This window comes from Camelus ferus, chromosome 17 (genome assembly GCF_009834535.1).
Source record: "Camelus ferus isolate YT-003-E chromosome 17, BCGSAC_Cfer_1.0, whole genome shotgun sequence".
Classification (NCBI taxonomy): domain Eukaryota; kingdom Metazoa; phylum Chordata; class Mammalia; order Artiodactyla; family Camelidae; genus Camelus; species Camelus ferus.
In genome coordinates, this window is record NC_045712.1 from 42,096,742 (window position 1) to 42,117,297 (window position 20,556).

At 44.2% G+C, this 20,556-nt stretch overlaps 1 protein-coding gene across 1 annotated transcript in view; it reads left to right on the forward strand.

Moving 5' to 3' along the window:
* SCN5A (sodium voltage-gated channel alpha subunit 5) overlaps nt 1-20,556 on the forward strand; it is a 100,581-nt gene that overhangs the window by 41,202 nt on the left and 38,823 nt on the right. The window contains 4 exon segments of the mRNA XM_032459195.1: nt 188-367; nt 1,015-1,386; nt 6,204-6,336; nt 7,244-7,482. Of these exon segments, the coding sequence (XP_032315086.1) occupies nt 188-367; nt 1,015-1,386; nt 6,204-6,336; nt 7,244-7,482 (924 nt within the window).

Consider the following 20,556-nt stretch of genomic DNA (forward strand, 5'->3'; position numbering starts at 1 on the left):
GAGCTTTCTCAAAACATCCTGGGTCTGTCTGAGCTCATCTGTCCATGATGCCCTCGTTTGGGGGTGAGTGTGCAAGTCCACTTACTGCTGGGAAAAACCGAGGTGCTGAGAGTTGTCTGGCCTACCTTGGCCTGAGGCTGCACCAAGTCTCAATCACCAAGACAACTTTTCTTCCACCGTCTCCCAGGCCCTCGCCATCAGGGGTGTGGACACCGTGTCCCGCAGCTCCTTGGAGATGTCCCCTTTGGCTCCAGTAACCACTCACGAGAGAAGGAGCAAGAGGAGAAAACGAATGTCTTCAGGGACGGAGGAGTGTGGGGAAGACAGGTTCCCCAAGTCTGACTCGGAGGATGGTCCCCGAGCAGTGGTAATCCCCGGCCGGGGCTTTGGCCCTTTTAGGGTGGCTCTGGCATCAAAGGGTCATCGTGTTAGGCCCCTGGTGCTGTCACAGCCCCCATGGTTTCTCCCCAAGGAGAGCATTCCTTGAGCCCCTCCCAGCTCCTCCTGTTTCCCATGGCCATTCTTGGAGGGGAAGGGGCCCTGGGCAGGGGAACCGGGTAGGTTTGGATGTTATGAAATCCCCAACCTCAGCTAAGTCCACAGCACTGGGGCTGGTACTGAGGGGCACCACATGGTGTGGATTGGTAGGAGCTCAATGATGTGCCCAAATGAGCGAGGGACACAGCTTGACTGTGCCAGGCCCTGCTCAGGCCAGGCCTGTCTGCACCACCTGGAGCCTTCTGTCGCCTTCTCCCCTGCCCAGCCTTGGTCCCACTTCAGGCCCAGATAAGGTTCAGTGTCAAAGCCCCAGAAGCACAGGCTTCAGGTGAGCAGAGATCCCAGATGATGCAGGATTGCGCCCCTCCTCTTAGCACCCCTGACTCAGCCCACCCAGTTCCTACATGGCCGACAAAGCCATCAGTGCTCCGAGGTGAGCTGGGGCTGATGCCACGAGATAGGCTGGGAGCACGTGAAGAGCTGTCTCAGTCCTGTCCCCTCTCTGCGTGCCCTCAGAATCGCCTCAGCATCACCCACGGCCTCAGCAGAACCTCCTTGAAGCCACGCTCCAGCCGTGGGAGCATTTTCACCTTCCGCCGGCGAGACCTGGGCTCCGAGACAGATTTTGCAGATGATGAGAACAGCACGGCGGGGGACAGCGAGAGCCACCGCACGTCACTGCTAGTGCCTTGGCCCCTGCGCTGGCCTAGTGCCCAGGGACAGCCCAGTCCAGGAACCTCAACTCTAGGCCACGTCCTCAATGGCAAAAGGAACAGCACCGTGGACTGCAACGGGGTAGTCTCCTTGCTGGGGGTAGGTGACCCTGAGGCCACCTCCCCAGGGAGCCGCCTCCTCCGCCCTATGATGCTGGAGCGCCCCCTGGACACGGTGAGCCCACCCCCCATGCAGTCCCAGGACAGGCCTGGTCTCCCAAACTGGTCACCAGTGCCAGGTCTAAAAATACTTGTCAAGTATTTATTGAGCACCTGTTGTATACTAGGCTCTGGGGGTGAATGAGCCTACCAGCCAGGCAGACAAAAATCAAAGGAAGAAGAAAAATTTGTATATATGCGGATCTGGTACGTAATGGTGATAAACAGGGCTGATAGCTCAATATTTAGCAACTGGTAAGGCAGGGGCACCAGAGATGCCCTGGTGGCCCAGAACCAGTGTCCTAGAGGCCCTGTGTGTGGCAGTTCTAGAGAGTTGCCGGATTGTGGACAGTCCACGGGGTCCTGAGAAAAGGGCTGGAGTTGCATGGGGATACTTATAGGGTTCTGGGCAACAATTATTCAGTGAGTTCAAAATATTTTGATACTTGACAAACCAGTAACTTAATATTAGCCCAAATACTAAGTGCTTTGGGAAGACAAAAGTGGGGAATGGGGAGAGGGAACCACCTCTCATTAAGAGGCATTTAAACAATGACCTAAAGGAGGCAGGGAGGGGAACCAGGTGAGCAGTGGTTAGCAGAGGGGTTAGCACACAGATTCTGGAGACAAATTGGGTTTGAACGCTGGCTTATCATTTACCAGCTGGATGGCTGTGAGCAAGTCACTTGATTTCTCTGTGCCTCAGGTCTCTTGTCTGTAAAGTGGATTTAAAATACCCACCTCAGGATCGATGCCAGGATGAATGCGCTTATAGGGGCAAAGCAGTCAGGATGAGCATGAGCACGTTGTGATAATGTCATAGTCACATACTGGGATTACATCATCTGGGGGAAACGTGTTCCAGGCCTAGAGAATAGCAGGTGCAAAGGCCCTGAGGTAGAAGCATGCCTAGCCTATTGGAGGAAATGCCATGAGGGCAGCATGGCTGGAAACCAGGGAGTAAAGGGGGGAGGAGTTGGAGTGATTGTCAGAAAGGTGACAGGGAGGGGCCAGACCATGAGAGGCCAGTCAGAGCTTTGATCACTCAGTCAGCCGATCCCCTGACAGGCTGATGACTGCCCAACCAGCCTTCCAGTGACCTTGCTGACCCCTGCCCCCTAGCACAATGCTCAGAGCAGCCCACCCAGAAATAGGGCAGACGTGTGGCTCAGACCCTGAGGCCTGCAGGAGGTGGAGGACGCCAGACTTTCTGAGGAAGCAGGACAGCACAGTGAGAGGGGGCGCTCACAGCCAAATGGCTTGTTTTGCTACAGCTCAGCCACTTGCTCTAACTGTGGGACTTTGTACAGGTTAATTAATATCTCTCTGTGCCTCAACTTCCTCATCTGTTACGTGGAAATAAAATTAATTTCCGCATCAGAAGGCTGTGGTGAGGACTAAAAGAGTTACAACCTGTCTGGTGCTTAGACCAGTACTTGTCTCGTGCTCAAGTAATTATTATTATTACCTATTATTGTTATTGAGCAGGAAGGAGTAAAGACTCCTGGGGCACATTGCAGAGCATCTGGGGCCCTCATGCTCCTCCGGAGTAGGGAGTCAATGAGAGGGTCCTGGAACCCACTGGGGCAGATGGTAGTTTCTGGGTGGTTCTGAGGGGGCCCCTGGGCATCACCTGGAGGGTGGGTGTCTGGCTTCCCAGGAACACCCAGTGCCAGTGGCTGCAGGCTCTCCTGCAGGTCCCACCCTGGAGCCTCAGCCCTGTGGAATCAGGTCAGCAGCTGGAGCACTAATAGAATTTCCTAATCTCATTAGGGAGAAAATCATCTCATTGTACTGCACATGTCGGGAGGAATCCAAGTTCAAACACTTCATTACTGGGAACTCTGACTTCACCCATTCTCACTTCTGTGGGGCCCATTTGTAACCTTAAAGGGATTAGCAGGCCAAGGGGGTTATTTGCAAAGTTAAAGGAATTAGAGGACCAAGATGGAGATATTGAAAAGTTAGAGAGGCAGCAGGCTGTGGGCCCCTGGAGATGCCTTCTCGGCTTCTACTGGGTCCCTGGTGACACTTCTGCCCAGTTCTAGTCTGAAGACAAAACTCAGTGTTAGACATGGGGTGGATGCTTCCCCCATATGGGAAAAGGAGGGGACTGGCCCAACAAACAGCTCCCTTTAATTTATCCAAATTGTGGGGTGGAGGGTGAGGGTCTACTTTGCCTGCTGTCTGTAGGAGTGCCTGGCCCCGGAGGCAGAGGGGTCAGGGAGGCACCGGTGAACAGACTCTTCTTTCTCCTTTCCCCATCACCTAACAAGTTAGGGACAGAGCTGAAACTTAACATAAGCCCCTGATTGCCAAGTATTTATCCATCCAACCAACATCTATCTGGTGCCAGCCCTCTGTGTTAGTGCCAGGCAGTGTTTAAGGCTCCAGGGATGTAGCAGTGAACAGAGCAGACAGCAGCTCTGAGCTCGTGGAGTTTATATTGTAGTCAGGAGGGCAGAGAGGCAGCTGATCAATATTTCCAGGTAGCAGTAAGGGTCATGTGATAGAAAGTTGCTAGGGGGAGGGCTGGGGATGGCAGCTACTAATTAAAATGCACGGGGAAGTCATTCCTGTGGAGGTGACATGAAAATTGACCCGCAGATGATTTCAGCAAGCCAGCAGTGAAGGTATGGAAGGAATGGTGTCTTAGGAAGAGGGAACAGCAAGTGTAAGGTCTCTGAAGAGGAAAAAGCTTGACACGTTTACGGGATGAGAGGGCCGGGCAGGGCCGGCTATGGTGGAAACAGGAAGAAGGGATAGAAGATGAGTTTGAGGACTTAGGATTTGGACCATGCAGGCGATAGAAAAGTTTGGATTGGCTCTGAGTAAGATGGGGGAAGTTGCTGATCAGAGGATTGTCATGAGCTGATTTACTCTTTAAGGGAATCTTTCAACTGTGTAGAGAATATCGGGAAGAGAAGAGAGGCCAGTTAGGAGGCTGTTGCAGAAGTTTTGGGAAAGAGATGATGCTGGCTTGCACTAGGATGGTGTATCAGTGATCTGTTGGCAGAATACTGCTGTGTAAAAAACCACCCCTCCCCCAAGTCAACGGCTGACAAGCCTTCATCCTCGTGCTCACTTCTCTGCAGCTTGACCGTGGCTCGGTTGGTGTAGGTTGGGCTTGGCCGGGCAGCTCTGCTCCAGGCTGCACGTTCGCTTGGCTTCACACTGTGGGTTTCTCCACACTCAGGGCTGCTCCTCTTTGAACCAGGCTGAAAGGGTGCCAGCTACCTGGGGAAGCTCCTTTCCTGGAGGATTTCTGGAGCACGAGAGCAAAGCCAACGGCACGAGCACATTTAAAGTGCTTCTGCTCACATCATGTCCCCTAACATTCCCTCGGCCAAAGCAAGTGTGTCATCAAAAGGACAGGGAATTTTGCTTCAGTCACAGTAGGAGAGGAAAGAGTAAATATTTGCTGAGTGATAACCCAAACTGTCACAGATGGTAAAGGAGAGAAGTTGGGAGAATTCAGACATGCTTGTGAATTACGCTGGCCAGATCTGTGGCTGCGTGGGACCTAGGGTACTGCTGTTCCGCCAGCTACCTCAGCCCTCTCGGGGGCCTCTGCTTGAATACTTCCATGACTGGGAGCTCACTACACAGCACTTCAGGGCAGTCCCACCAACTGCAAAGGCTGACCTTAACTTGAGCCCAGATCGATCGGGTACCCACCCCAGGCCCTGGCTCTGCCACCCTGGGTTGCCTGGGCCCATCTTTCCACTGACCTACAGAGATTATAGAGCCTCATTCTCGCACGCTGAATAGCCAGTGCCTTCATCAGCCCCAGCCTGGGCTCATGGGCTGTGGTCATGCACGGCCGTGCTGATGTGAAGCCTCTGTGGGCCCCCTGATTCTGTGGGGGACTCTGAGTAAGCCGAGAGAATGTCTGCTTCATCAGGACGCGCCCCATCTCCGTCCGCAGGCCTACTGCTTTTCCTTACAAATGTGATGCAGGCACACTGCAACAAAGCCAATGGTGCAGGAGTAAAAGTGCTTCCCTTTCCCGCTCGATCCCGTTCCCCAGTTATAACCACTTGAACAGTTCAGTGTATATCTTCCAGATGTTTTTCTTGTTTTCTCATCAAACTATTTGCTTGAAAGTGCTCCCATGGGAACACAAGTTGAACGGCCTTGTTCTCTTTACTGTTTGTGTCAGAGTCCAGAGCCAGATTGTGCCCGTAATTGATTTTCATATTCTTCCTATTGATCAGTTGTTTTGTTTTTGTGGTAGTAGGAGCAATGCTGCAATGAACCTCGTTGCATACGTATTTTTGGTGCATGTGTATAATTATTTATGAAGTTACATTATTAGATGAGGAATTGCAGAGCTGATTTAAAAGTTTCTTGGTAGATATAGCCAAACTGCCTCGGCAAAAGCTCCCACCGGCTATGTCTAAGCATTGTGTTCTGTGCCTCTGTTAATGCTACCTTAAAGCATGGTGGGTATTTTTCAGCTTCTTTATGCTCCTGACTCTAGGGAGCTTGGGGTCAACTAAGACTCCCAGATCATTTTTGCATGTACTAATGTATGTGACAGCATCTGGTTAGTAGAACTTTGTACATGTCATTTCCTGTCCACACTCAAGAATCACCACTGATGAGAGATGGTGGAAAAAAAGAGAATAAAGGAGATAATGATTGGCGGGAGGGGTGAGGGGAATTGTTCACTGGGAGGGAGTTGGGAGCAAAGAAGCCCAGTGCCCAGTGTCCTATCAAGACCCCCATCCTGTCCCCCTTTGACCTCCCCAACCTGAGTCTGGGCCGGCTGCCCCTGGTCCAGCTGGAGCCGTGTCCCAGGCTGATGCATTATTTCCTGGTTACCCCCAGACCACACCGTCGGAGGAGCCAGGCAGGCCCCAGATGCTGACCCCCCAGGCTCCGTGTGCGGATGGCTTTGAGGAGCCAGCAGAGCGGCAGCGAGCCCTCAGCGCGGTCAGTGCCCTCACCAGCGTGCTTGAAGGTCAGCCCCCCAGTGTCATACAGACACTCCCCACTTCCAGTCTAAGCACCCTCACAGTTACCCCAGCCTGAGCCAGGCACGCACCGGCTGTTAGGCCTGCCTTGGACATCCCCATGGTCGTCCCAGGCTTTTCTGTCTGTTGCCTGTCCTAGGTGTTTTTTCATCTGTTCCAGCTTGTTTTGTCCTGAGCATCCTCTGGATCCATGTCTGTTTCTTCCAAACGTGGCCATAGCCATCCTGGCCTGTCCCAAGTGCTTATTGGTCTCATCCTGTCCTCTCCCACGCATCCCCATGTCTGCTGGGATGGTCCTGTCCCATGTATGCCTGTTCTAGCCTAGTCCTAGCCATTCCCAGGTCTACCACAGGCTAGCCCAGGCATCCCACATCTGTCTGAGCCAGTCTCAGTTAGGCAACCCCACATCCCATCCATTCTGAACTTGGCACCCCCCCTCAATTTGTCCCCTCCTGTCCCAGGCACCCCCCAGCCCTGCACCTGTCCTAACATGTCCCAGATAGCCACATCTATTCCTGCCTCTTGGGTCCTGAGTGTCCTTATATCTGAATTCACCTGTCTCAGATATTGTCTCAGCCTGTCGTCCTCTGAGCGTCCCTACAGCTATGTGGGATGAGCCCACATCTGTCTTAATGTGTCTTGTCCCAGTTTTCCCTGCATGCATCCTGGCTTTCTGTCCTGGGGGCCCTCTACTCCCGTATTTCCAGAGTAAGGAGCCAGAACACAGGCCACTCTTTCCGTTAGCCTTCCTTGCCCCTCTCATTGCCCCCTGTCATGTGGCAGCCTGTCATCTCCCTGGGCAAGTCATACATCTTTTCTGGACTACCACGAGTTATATAAGAGTCAGTCAGCACAAACAAACCAGCTCGCTGGCTCTCCCACCCCGCCCCGCAGAGTTGGAGGAGTCTCACCGCAAGTGCCCGCCGTGCTGGACCCGCTTTGCCCAGCGCTACCTGATCTGGGAGTGCTGCCCGCTGTGGATGTCCATCAAGCAGAAAGTGAAGTTCATGGTCATGGACCCATTCGCTGACCTCACCATCACCATGTGCATCGTGCTTAACACACTCTTCATGGCACTGGAGCATTACAACATGACAACTGAATTCGAGGAGATGCTGCAGGTCGGAAACCTGGTAAGGGGCCGTTGGCAGCTGACTCTCAAACGGGTGTCCTGGTGTGAAGGACCAGCCCTCATGGGTAAGGGAGGAGGGACTCAGAGCAAGAAAGGGTCTTCTGAAGGTGGAAGTCATTGTGGAAGACATACAGGAGGAAGGAGTGTCAGGATCAGCTTCTAAGGAGCTGGGAGATGTCGTTGGGAGTGAGAGGTTATGGATAAAGATGCACAAAGGCTAGAAAATGAAAAGTGATTTGAGGACGCGCCTGAAATGTGTGGGGACGTGAGATATGGCAGTTAGTAACGGAGGAGGAGAGTGTGTGCAAAAAGAGGCAGTTCTTTTAGGGAAGGGGTGGACGGATGGCTGGATGAGAGAAGGCAGAAGGGAGGGTAGAGGGATGGGTGGATGGAGGGAAGGAGGGGGCAGTAAATCAGGCAAAGCCAGGTTTGAGTTCTGACTAAACTACTAACTGACCTCGAGCAAATTACTTAGTCTTAGTAATTGGCACAATGAGTATTTGTTGAATTTAATAAATGTAAAATTAGGATGACAGTATCAACCTCATAGGAAGCTAATGAGGATTGAATAAGATAATGCGTGTAATGTGCTTGGCTCAGAGTTCGATAAAAAATAAGCACTCAAAATAAATGATAGCTGTGGTTATTATCATTGTGGCTGGTATTAAAGAGCTGTCCCTGGAAGTCAGAAAGCCTGGGTTCTAATTCTGATTTTTTTTTTTCTGGAGACCAAATCAAGTCCTACCTCTTCACTTTAAAGTTGGAAAACTGAGGCTGGAGAGGTGATATCGTGGTGGCAGAACTGGGCATGTAGCTGTGTCTTTTGACTCTGAGGGACAGGGTCCTCCTGGTCTGTCCAGGCCAACACAGAGTCGGCCCCTCTCCAGGAGATCCTAGGACAGGGCTGCAAAGAGCCTGCTGGCTTCTGAAAGGAGCTCCTGGGATCGGCACTGAGGTTGAGTCGGGGGAGGGGGACATTCCATCCAAGTTCTCTCCTCCCTCAGACCCAGCCCTGTCGGTCCCAGCTGCACAGGTGACCCGCAAAGGCAAGCAGGTCTCCTACACTGTGAAATGTGAGGAATTTCTGCCTTTATTGCTTTCCATGTCCAGAATTCTGGATAGTTCTCTACAGGGTTTATTCAATTTTTTTTTTCCCACAAATGTGAGTCCATTTTGTTGTAATTCTGCTTTTCTTTCTTTCTTCTGTATACAAACAGAAGGGTAAGCTGGATCTTAGTCTGTAGGAGTCTCGTGGTACAATTGTGCCTGCCTTGTGTTGGGTAGTCTCCAGGTGGTGGTCATGCAGGGTTTCAGTTGAATGCAGTTTCAGTGGAATGTGACTGTTGGGTTGGACTGAGCAGCAAGTCAAAGTGATGTAGAGCCCTGGTGGCTTCTCTGGGCGTTAAGTTGTGACTGAATTGCAGTCATGTTAAACTCATAGTTCAGTTAGTATTGATAGACCACGTAGTTGGATCATAGCTATATTTTGTTTTGTCTGGGTAGCTTTATTGCTAATATGTAAGGTTTTGATTGTCTTGAAGTTAATATATTTTAGACAGTTTAAATGCGAAATGTAAAGAAACAAAACCACAAAAATAAGCATGGGTAAATAATCTTGATATGGAAAAAGCCTTTCTAAGCACATCACTGAAGACAAATTACATAAAGGAGAAGATTGATAGATTTAACTAACATTTAGCTCATCATATAAACAAAGATAAAAGGCAAATGAACCTTCTGTTCCTAGCAGTATTGTGCCCAAGAAAGCCTGCAACGTCTCCAACTGAAATAATTAAGAATATAGCAAAAAAAAAAAAAAAAAAAAAAGACTAGAGCAAACATTCTTTGACATGCATACCAAAGTTCATAAGAAGGTAACAGAAATTCTCAAGTGCCAAAAACAAAGAGGAACTTAAAAATTATAGCAGTAAACATGTGAAATGGTTCTGTAGTTGCCCTGAGGGTGGGACAGGTGCTGATTTGAGTAATCCTGGGGGTTTAGATTTCAGTGAATGTGCATAGACGAGACTTGTCTTTGGGACAGTGCGGGTAGGGTTTGGAACTGAGTAGCCCCATAAGAATAGGACCCCACGTTCAGTAAAAGGGTGAACTAGAAAAAATCCACACACTGACCCCGGGAAATGATGAAGAAGGAAAGTTGTCTGTCTCAGCCAGCGCTGGAGAGGAGGGGGGAAAAAGTAACCTCCAAAAGCCTGTGACTGTGAACTTGGCCCTATATAGATCTGGAGTTCAGATTTATTCCAGAAATTTCCTGGAACCTATACCTAAAAAAGTCACACACAAAGTGATCCTGGTAATCATAGCTAATGCTTGTTGAACACCTCATTTCTGATAACAACCAGTTAGGAGGTGCTATCATTATTACCACTGTTTTACTAATAAGGTAACAGAGGCACAGAGTGGTGAAATAACTTGACCAAGTTCACACAGCTGGGAAGTGACAGACCCAAGATTCAAGTCCAAGCAAGTTGCAGCCAGAGCTCGTGTGCTCATCCATCGCCCTCTGCTGCTACGCTGCAGCTCTGGCTCTGTTCCCCACTGCGTCCAGTCCAAAATACACTGGAGGTCTTTGTCAGCAGGGGAGGAGAAGGAAAAGGAGAGAGAAGGAAGGAAAACAGATCTAACGTTATTTTTCCAGATTATGTTGTTATCCATAGAAATAATCCAAGAAAATCTACAGGAAGGCTATTGGAACTAGAGTTCAGCCATGTTGGTAGGTACAGGCTCGAGATACTAAAATTTATTCTGCTTCTAGCCAGCATCAGTGATCATTTGGAGAAAATAATTTCTACAAGTTAATACTTAAAATAGGAATAAAAGCGATGAGGAATCTAGGAATAAGTGTAGACGATTATAAATTTTATATAAAAATTATAAAATCATTGAAAAATATAAAAAGAGCTAAATTAGTGGAGTGGTACGCCATTTTTATGGGTGAAAGTCTGAATATCATAGCGATATCAGTTCTTACCAAATTAACCTAGATGTTTAATGTAATTTTGATCAAAATCCTAACACATTTTTTTTTCATGGGACTTGACTAGGCAATCCTAAAATTCACATGGAAAAGTAAAGTCTATCAAGACAAATTAAGGAATAAGGTGAGGAACTTACCCTACCACGTATGAGACAGATTATAAAGCCATAGTAGTTAAAACATGATAGTATTTTGTATTGGTGCAAATACAGAAAAATGGACTAGTGCTACAGAATTAAGAACTCAGAAATAGAAAATGCGTGTTTGGAGACTTGGTGAATTACAGAGATGGCATGATAAATCAGAAGGGAAAGGATAGATTATTCAATAAATAATGCTGGGAAGAATGGTTACCTCTATGGCAGAAAATAAATGTAGATCCCTACCCATGCCATACTCATTAATTAGCTGCAGGGGATTGAACTCAACACCTAAAGACAATAAAATAAAATTTTAAAGCTTTTAGAATAAAAATGGGGGAAAATATTTAAAATTTGGGGGTTGAAGGCTTTCTTCAACAATACAAAATGTTTATCCTGTGAAAGAAAAGATTGCTAAATATACCTATGTTAAAATTTATAATATCTGTACAGTAAAGGATATGGTAAACAAAGCAAAATGACTGCCGCAAACTAGAAATTGATGTCCTTAAAAGTACTGATTATACATTGAATGCTTTACGCATCAATAAGGAAATGAGGGACAACCCAATGGCAAAAACACAGCCACAACAATGGAGGGAGGAAATGACAGGCAAATCTCAGAAGAGGAAATTTAGATGGTTGTAAACAAATGAAAAACACAGAGGAATGCAAATTAAATCAACATTGAGATACTATTTCTCACCCATAAGAGAATCAAAAATAAACTTCTCTGTGTTGGCAACTATATGAAACAGTGGGAACTCACACTTTGTAAGAGTGAGGATTTGGCACGTTTCAGGGAACAGTTGTACAGTATCTGGTGAATAAATCATGGATCTGCATACCCTATAACTTAACAGTTTCAGACATATATATATTCCTAAAGTCTCACACGTCTGTACAAGGAGACATGCACTGTGCAGCAGAGCCCTTTGCTGCACTGCCAGTCACAGGGAGATCTGGAATCAAGAAAGTATCAATCCATCCACTTAAAAGTGGATAAGTAAATACAATGAAATACTGTGCACAACTGGAAAGAATACATACACATTTTTCAATGTGAATAAGTCTCATAAGCATGATGTTAAGAATAAAAGGAACTTGCAAAAAAGAACGCATATGACATGGTCCAGTTACATCAACTTTAAAAAAATGCAAAAATACTATACATCATAACTATGAAAACATGCATGGGAGTCATAAACGTCAAATTCAGGCTGATGATTACCCTGGAGTGAATACAAGTCTGTGTCATTCTGTCCCAGGGTTTTACCTGTGATGGCACGTGGTAGTGAAGACTTGGCAGCAAAAGCCAACTGTTAAGGATCACGTCAGGCTCCATCATGTGGGCCAGTGGCTTGACTTCTCTGTATCGCACTTTCCCTATCTGTAAAATGGGGATATGAACAATAATATCTCATAGGGTTATTGTGAGGATTTAGTGATTCAATATACTTAAAGCACTAGTACTGTACCTGGCATACAGTACATGCTATTTAAGTCTTTGCTATTACTTTGCAAGGAAAAGTAAAACAAGATTTGAAGGAAATATGGCAAAAAGTTAGTATTTGGTACTTTGGTAGTAAGTACAAAGGAACTCATATTATTCTATACCTTTTATGTGCTTAAAATATTTTGTAATTTTTTTTGTGTCTGTATATTTTTACTGAAGTATAGTCAGTTTACAATGTGTCAATTTCTGGAGGACAGCATAAAGCATCATATATATATTTATTTTCATATTCTTTTTCACCATAACTTACTATAAGATATTGAATATACTTCCCTGTGCTATACAGTATTAACTTGTATTTATTTTATATATAGTAGTTAGTATCTGCAAATCTTAAACTCTGAATTTATCCCTACCCATCCCCTTCCCGACTGGTAACCATGTTTCTTTTCTATATCTGAGTCTGTTTCTGTTTTGTAAATAAGTTCCTTTGTCTTTTTTTTAGATTCCACATATGAGGGATGTCATATGGTATTTTTCACTCTAATTCTGGATTACTTCATTTAGAAAGACAATCTCCAGGTCTATCCATATTGCTGCAAATGGCATTATTTTATTCTTTTTTATGGCTGAGTAGTACTCCATTGTATAAATATACCACAACTTTATCCCAGTGGTCTGTCAGTAGACATTTAGGTTGCTTGTATGTCTTGGCTATTATATATTGTGCTGCTGTGAACTTTGGGGCACCTGTGTGTTTTTGAATTGAGGTTCCCTCTGGATATATAAAATGCCCAGGAGTGAGGTTGCTGGATCATATGTTAAGTCTGTTTTTAGTCTTTGGAGGAATCTCCATACTATTTTCCGTAACAGGTGCACCGAGCTGCATTCCCACCAGCAGTGTAGGAGGGTTCCCTTTTCTCCACACCCTCTGCACCATTTATTGTTTGTGGACTTTTGAATGATGGCCATCCTGACTGGTGTGAGGTGATACCTCATTGTAGTTTTGATTTGCGTTTCTCTGATCATTAGTGATATTGAGGCTTTTTTCATGTGCCTATTGGCCATTTGTATGCCTTCACTGGAGACTTGCTTGTTAAGGTCTTCTGCCCATTTTTGGATGGGGTTGTTTATTTGCTTGTTATTAAGTTGTACAAGCTGTTTATATATTGTGGAAGTTAAACCTTTGTCTTTTGCAGCACTTGCAGATGTTTTCTCCTATTCCATAGGCTGTCGTTTTGTTTGTCTTATGGTTTCCTTTGCTGTGCAAAAGCTTGTAAGTTTAATTAGGTCCCATTTGATAATTTTTGCTTTTATTTCTATTGCCTAGGTAGACTGCCCTAGGAGAACATTGCTAAGATTCTTGTTGGAGATAGTTTTGCCTATGTTTTCTTGTTATGAGGTTCATGGTGTAGTCTTACTTCAGTCTTTAAGCCATTTTAAGTTTATTTTTGTGTGTGGCGTGAGAGTGTTCAGACTTCATTGATTTACATGTAGCTGTCATTATCCTAACACCATTTGCTGAAGGGACCGTCTTTACTCCACTGTGTGGTCTTGCTTACTTTGTGAAAGATTAACTGACCGTAGTTTGTGGATTTATTTCATGGCTCACTGTTCTATTTCACTGATCTATAGGTCTGTTTTTGTACCAATACCATGGTTTTTTTTTTTTTTAATTGAAGTACAGTCAGTTAAAATGTGTCAAGTTTCTGGTGTACAGCACAATGTCCCAGTCATACATACATATATATATATTCGTTTTCATAATATTTTTCATTTAACATTGTTTCAAGATATTGAATATAGTTCTCTGTGCTATACAGAAGAAACTTGTTCATTTTAAAGGTATTTTTATACATAGTGGCTAGCATTTGCAAATATTAAAGTCCCAAATGTAATCCCTTCCTACCCCCTTTCCCCTGTAACCAGAAGATTGTTTAGTTTGTCTGTGGGTCTGTTTCTCCTTTGTAGATGAGTTTACTAGTGTCCTGTTTATTTTCTCTGTTTTTAGATTCCACATGTGAGTGATATCATGTGGTATTTTTCATTCTCTTTCTGGCTTAGTTCACTTAGAATGACAAGTCTCCAGGTCCATCCATGTTGCTGCAAACGGCTTTATTATATTGTTTTTTATGGCTGAGTACTATTCCCTTGTAGAAATAAACCACAACCTCTTTATCCAGTCATCTGTTGATGGACATTTAGGTTGCTTCTATGTCTTGGCTATTGTGTATAGTGCTGCTGGAACTTTGGGGGTGCATGTATGTTTTTGAATTAAGGTTCCCTCTGGATATATACCTGCCCAGGAGTGAGGTTGCTGGACCACATGGTAAGTCTGTTTTAAGTCTTTGGAGGAATCCTCAGACTGTTTTCCATAACGAGAGCACCGAACTACATTCCCACCCGCAGTGAAGGAGGGCTCCCTTTCCTCTACACCCTCCCCAGCATTTACCATTTGTGGACTTTTGAATGGTGGCCATTCTGACTGGTGTGAGGTGATACCTCATTGTAGTTTTGATTTGCATTTCTCTGATAATTAGCGATATTGAGGCTTTTTTCATCTGCCTATTGGCCATTTGTATGTCTTCGTTGAAGAATTGCTTGTTTAGGTCTTCTGCCTATTTTTCAATGGGGTTGTTTGTTTTTTAATAATTAATTTGTACTTTTTTTGCAGTTAAGATATATGAGCTGTTTGTATATTGTGGAAATTAAACCTTTGTTAGTCACATCACTTGCAGATATTTTCTCCCATTTCGTTGGTTGTCGTTTTGTTTTGCCTGTGGTTTGCATTGCTGAGCAAAAGCTTGTAAGTTTAACAGGTCCCATTTGTTAATTTTTGCTTTTATTTCTATTGCCTGTGTAGACTGCCCTAGGAGAACATGGCTAAGATTTATTTCAGAGAATATTTTGCCTATGTTTTCTTGTAGGAGGTTTTCTTGGTGTAAGGGAGTGTTCTAATGCCATTTACTTAGACGCTGCTATCCCAACACCAGTCGCTGAAGAGACTGTCTTTTCCAGTGTATATTCTTGCCTCTTTTGTCAAAGATAATTGCCCGTCGGTTTATGGGGGTTTTTTGGGCTCTCTGTTCTGTTCCAGTGATCCGTACGTCTGATTTTATGCTAATACGAGGCTGTTTTGTTTACTGTAGCTGTGTAGTACTGTCGACGTCTGGGATGATTATTCCTCCTGCTTCATAAGTTTTCTTCCACATTGCTTTGACAGTTATGAGTCTTTTGTGATTCCATATAAGTCTTATGATTCTTCGTTCTAGTTCTATGAAGAATGTCCTGGGTAATTTGATAGGGATCGCATTGAATCTGTAGATTGCCTTGGGCAGTATGGCCATTTCAAGAATATCGATTATTCCAATCCAAGAACATGAGATAGCTTTCCATTTCTTTAAGTCCTCTTTAATTTCGTTAATCAGTGTTTTGTAGTTCTCCCCGTATAAGTCTTTCACCTCCTCGGTCAGTTTTACTCCCAAGTATTGTATTGTTTTGGATGCAGTTTTAAAAGGGATTGTTCACTTTCGTTTCCTGCTATTTCATTGTTAGTGTAAAGAAATGCAACTGATTTCTATATGTTCATCTAATACCCTGCTACCTTGTCTCATTCTTTTATCAGCTCTAGTAGCTTGTGTGTGGACCTTTAGGGTTTTCTATATGTTGAATCATGTCATCTGCATATAGTGACAATTTTGCCTCTTCTCTTCCAATTTGGATGCCTTTTGTTTCTTTTTCTTGTCTGCTTGCTGTGGTAGGACTTCCAAGACTAGGTTGAATAGAAGTGGTGAGTGTGGGCATCCTTATCTTATTCCAGATTTTAGTGGAAAGGCTTTCAACTTTTCACTGCTGAGTATTATCCTGGCTGTGGGTTTGTCATAAACAGCTTTTATTGTGTTGAGATATGTTCCCTCTATACTCACTTTAGTTAGAGGTTTTATCATAAATGAGTGTTAAATTTTATCAAATGGTTTTTCTGCATCGACTGAGATAATCATGTGATTTTTGTCCTTTCTCTTGTTGATGTGGTGTGTCACATTGATTGATTTACATATGTTGAACCATGTTTGTGTCCCTGGGTTGAACCCAACTTGATCATAATAATGTATAATCATTTTCATGTGTGATTGGATTCTGTTTGGTAATTATTTTGTTGAGGATTTTTGCATCTATGTTCATCAACGATATTGGCCAATAGTTTTCTTTTTTGGTGGTGTCTTTGTCTGGCTTTGGTATCAGAGTGATGTTAGCTTCGTAGAATGAGTTTGGGAGTATTCCCTCCTGTTCAGTCTTTTGGAAGAGTTTGAGAAGGATCGGTATGAGCTCTTCTTCATATGTTTGATAAAACTCCCTTGTGAAGCCATCTGGTCCTGGACTTTTGTTTGCAGGGAGGTTTTTGATTGCTGTTTCTATTTCACTGCTAGTGATAGGTCTGTTAAAACAATCTATTTCTTTTATTTTTCCTTTCTTTTAATTGAAGTACAGTCAGTTACAATGTGTCAATTTCTGCTATACAGCACAATGTGTCTGTCATGCATATATATATATATATATATATATATTTGTTTTCATATTCTTTCTCATTAAAGGTTATTACAGATATTGAATATAGTTCCCTGTGCTATACAGAAGAAACTTGTTTTTTAATCTATTTTCATATATAGTGGCCAACATTTACAAATCTCAAAGTCCCAAATTTATCCTTTTTCACCCTCTTTCCTTTGTAACTAGATGTTTCATTTCTGATTCTGTTTCGCTTTACTGATCAGTCTGTTCAAATGATCTATTTCTTATTGATTCAGTTTTGGGTAAGTGTGTGTTTCTAGAAACTTGTCCATTCATTCTAAGTTCTCTAATTTATTGTTATATAGTTGTTTTTAGTTTCCCTTTGTGATTATTTGTATTTGGTCGTAATTTCTCCATTTTCATTTCTTATTTTGTATAATTGTGTCCTCTCTCTTTTCTTGGTGAACCTTGCCAGAGGTTTGTCAGTTTTATTACTCTTTCAAAAAGCCAGCTCTTGGTTTGATTGATTTTTTTCTATTGTTTTTAAATCTCTGTTTTATTTATTTTCTCCCTGATCTTTATTATTTCTTTTTTTTTTCTTGTTCCTTGTTTGTTCATATTTTTCTAATTCTTTTCAGTGGTAAGTTAGGTGGTTTATTTGAGATTGTCCTTGGTTTTTTTTTTTGAGGAATGTCTATATCGCTACGAACTTCCCTCTTAGTACTGCTTTTTCTGCATCCCCTAGAGTTTGTGTGGTTGTATTTCCATTGTCATTTGTGTGAAAGTGTTTTTTAATTTCTTCTTTGATTTCATTGTTGACCCACTGGTGCTTTCGTAGCATGTTGTTTAGAGTCCATGCTGTTGTTTTTTCTTGTTTGTGTTTCCATAGTTGATTTAGAGTTCAATTCCATTGTGATCAGAAAAGATGTTTGAAATAATTTCTGTACTCTTTAATTTGTTGAGGCTTCTTCTGTGCCCAAGTATGTGGTCTGTTATAGAGAGTGTTCCATGAACGTTTGAAAAGAATGCATATTCTGCTTTTTTGAGATGTAATGTCCTAAAAATATCAACCAAGTCTAATTGTTTTATTGTGTCATTTAGTATCTCTGTTACCTTATTGATTTTCTTTCTGGAAGACCTGTTTAATGACATGAGTGGGGTGTTAAAATCTCCTACTAGTATTGTATTCCCATCAATTTCTCCCTTTATGTCTCTTAGTATTTGTTTTATGTATTCAGGTGCTCCTATATTGGGTGCATATATGTTAACAAGGGTAATACCCTCGTCTTGTATTGCTTCTTTGATCATTATGTAGTGTCCTTTTTTATCTTACTTTGTGGTCTTTGCTTTAAAGTCTGTCTTGTCTGATAGGAGTATTGCTGCTTGTGCTTTCTTGTCATTTCCATTTGCATGAAGTATCTTTTTCTGTGCTCCCGCTTTCAGTCTGTGTGTGTCCTTCACTCTAAAGTGGGATATTTTGTAATTTTTAAAAAATACAATGACAAAGCAAGATAATTGCAATACACACAAAGGATAATACCCTTAACAGATAAAGCACATTTCTAATGAACACCAAAGAGGGGCAAACAGCCTAATCAAAAAATAAGCAAAGGATATGAGTAGGCAGTTTCACCAAAGGGAATAACAGAAATCAAACAAATGTCCAACAAAACAACAATAAAAGATGGCCTTTGCCCTGTTAGAGTGGAAAGGTTAGTGGGACTGGAATCCCCAGGGTTAGCATCTCTAAGAGGGAAACAGTTGCCCCTTGTGGCTCATGGAATTGGTTAAAACCTGTCTCTGACACTCATTTGACAGTTATGTGTTAGAATCTCGAAAAACACTTGTTGACAATGCAATTCCATTTCCAGAAATTTATCTTTAGAAAAGAATTGAGCAGGTTGTTTTAAAATATGTATGTGGAAGGGATTTATTAGGGCAATTTCTTTAATAGGGACAAAAGAAGGCCCATCGCAAGGCAATGGTAAAACTACGTATGGCACATCTGTACAATGGAATATCCCACAACTGTTTTATCCCTCTAAAAAGGAAAAAGAAAATGATGCTGTGGGTCATGTTTAATTGGCCTGGGAGGATGTTCACAAGGGATTATGTTTCAAGAGCAAGTTTACAGTGTGTACAGGATGATCATATTAAAGACATAAGCCAAGATCAGGAGAGTTTGGGTTCCTCAAACGCCCTCCTACTTCCTGGGAAGCCACGAGCAGCCCTGATGGCTCAGTGGACCACCTGCCAGGAGTCAGGGGAAGCAGGTCCCCACACTCACAGCCTGTCTGCCAGGTCCCAGGGAGACCTTAAAGTGTGCAGAGCTGTTTGCATCTGAAAGCAGCCCCTGCCTGGGCCTGGAGCTCTCAGCCACTCTCAGTAACCATCATAAATGAGACCTATGTGTACAATAACCGCCCTCTCATAGGCAGCATCCACTTGACATCCATTAGCTCTTAATTCTTAGAAACTGCCTATGGAGTTATTATCATCGCCATTTTACATATGAGGACACTCAAGGCTCAGAGAGATGGAGAAGCTGGCCCCAGATCACACCACGGCAGACCCTGCTTTGGGACTGGCTGCCCTTCTCTGCACATCTTAAACCATCCAGCTCTGATCTCATGGCTTTAGAAAGTCAGTAGTGAGCCTTTGGAAGGAGGAGTCACAACAAAATTGATGGACTTTCAGAGCAGTGGTTCTCAAGCTTAGCTATATATTAGAATCACCTGGGAAGTTTATTTTAAAAACTTCATACTGGGGCACTCTACTCCAATTCAGCTCGAATCTCTAGGAGTGGGACCCAGGCATCAACATTTTTAAGGATCTGTAGAGGGTTCCAAAGTACACCAAGTTTAAATTAAATCCAGTACTCAAAAATAACACTTCTCAAACTACAGATCGCCTGTGAATCTAGTCAAAAATGCAGTCTGATTCGGCAGGTCTAGGGTCTTTGAGATTCTGCATTTCCGAAGAGCTTCCAGGTAGACAGGATCTTTTGCTCATCACGTCCCCAAACACAGTGCCCAAAAGTGGCTGCCTTTTTTTTTTTCCTGACTTCCAACCCCACCTAATACCTACTATTTTATTGTCAAAAAAGCTGCAAATCTAGGCAAAGTGAGGTGGGGGATCTTTCCTGAGCTTCTTTCCCCAGAAATGAGTATGAGTCCTTGTTGGCCGTAAGAGCACACCCACCCTGGCATCCTGAGGCGGGGGCCGGGGAGACCTGAGGGCTGGGGGCAAGGGAGGGGCAATCTAGCCCTCAGGGGCACCCAGGGACGCCCTGTGCAGGGACTCTGGCTGAGTCGGGAAGGGCTTCTAGAAGAAGGGGCGTGGAGCTGGGCACTGCAGGAGGTCTAAGGCCCAACCACTTGCGTGTTTATTTAACCAATATTGGAGGACCGCCTAGAGGCTGAATGCTGTTCCAGGTTCAGAAAGACAGGAAAGGTCTGTCCTGTTGTGGAACTTCTAAGTCTAGCTGGAGGAGACTCGGCAGACAAACACACAGCTGTGTGTATAGTATGTCAGATGGTGGTATACGAGGGAACAAAAAATGAAGTAAGGAAGAGGGAGGAGTTTGATGGGCAGGGCCACGATTTTAAGTATCAAGAAGCTTTTTGAGTTGATTGGGTGCCTTTTAAGTGGAGACTTGAAGGGAATGAGTCCTGTGGATGGGGGAGGAGTGATCCAGGGACAGGGAGCAGCAAGTGCAAAGGCCCTGAGGAGGCAAGCATGGCTGGAAGAGTAACAGCAGATGTGGTCAGAGGGATGGAAAAGTTATGGGTGCTGGGGAAATGGACAGAAGCCAAGGATGCCTCTTCACATGTGCGGGCAGCCCAGGAATTTGAGCTGAGGCTGGAAGATTCCAGGGGCTCCTCCTTCCCTAAGACCCCAGCTGGTAGAAGTGTTCCCTTTGAACACAAACACTAAAGGGACCACTGAAGTCACGAGGGCTAGGCTGATGGG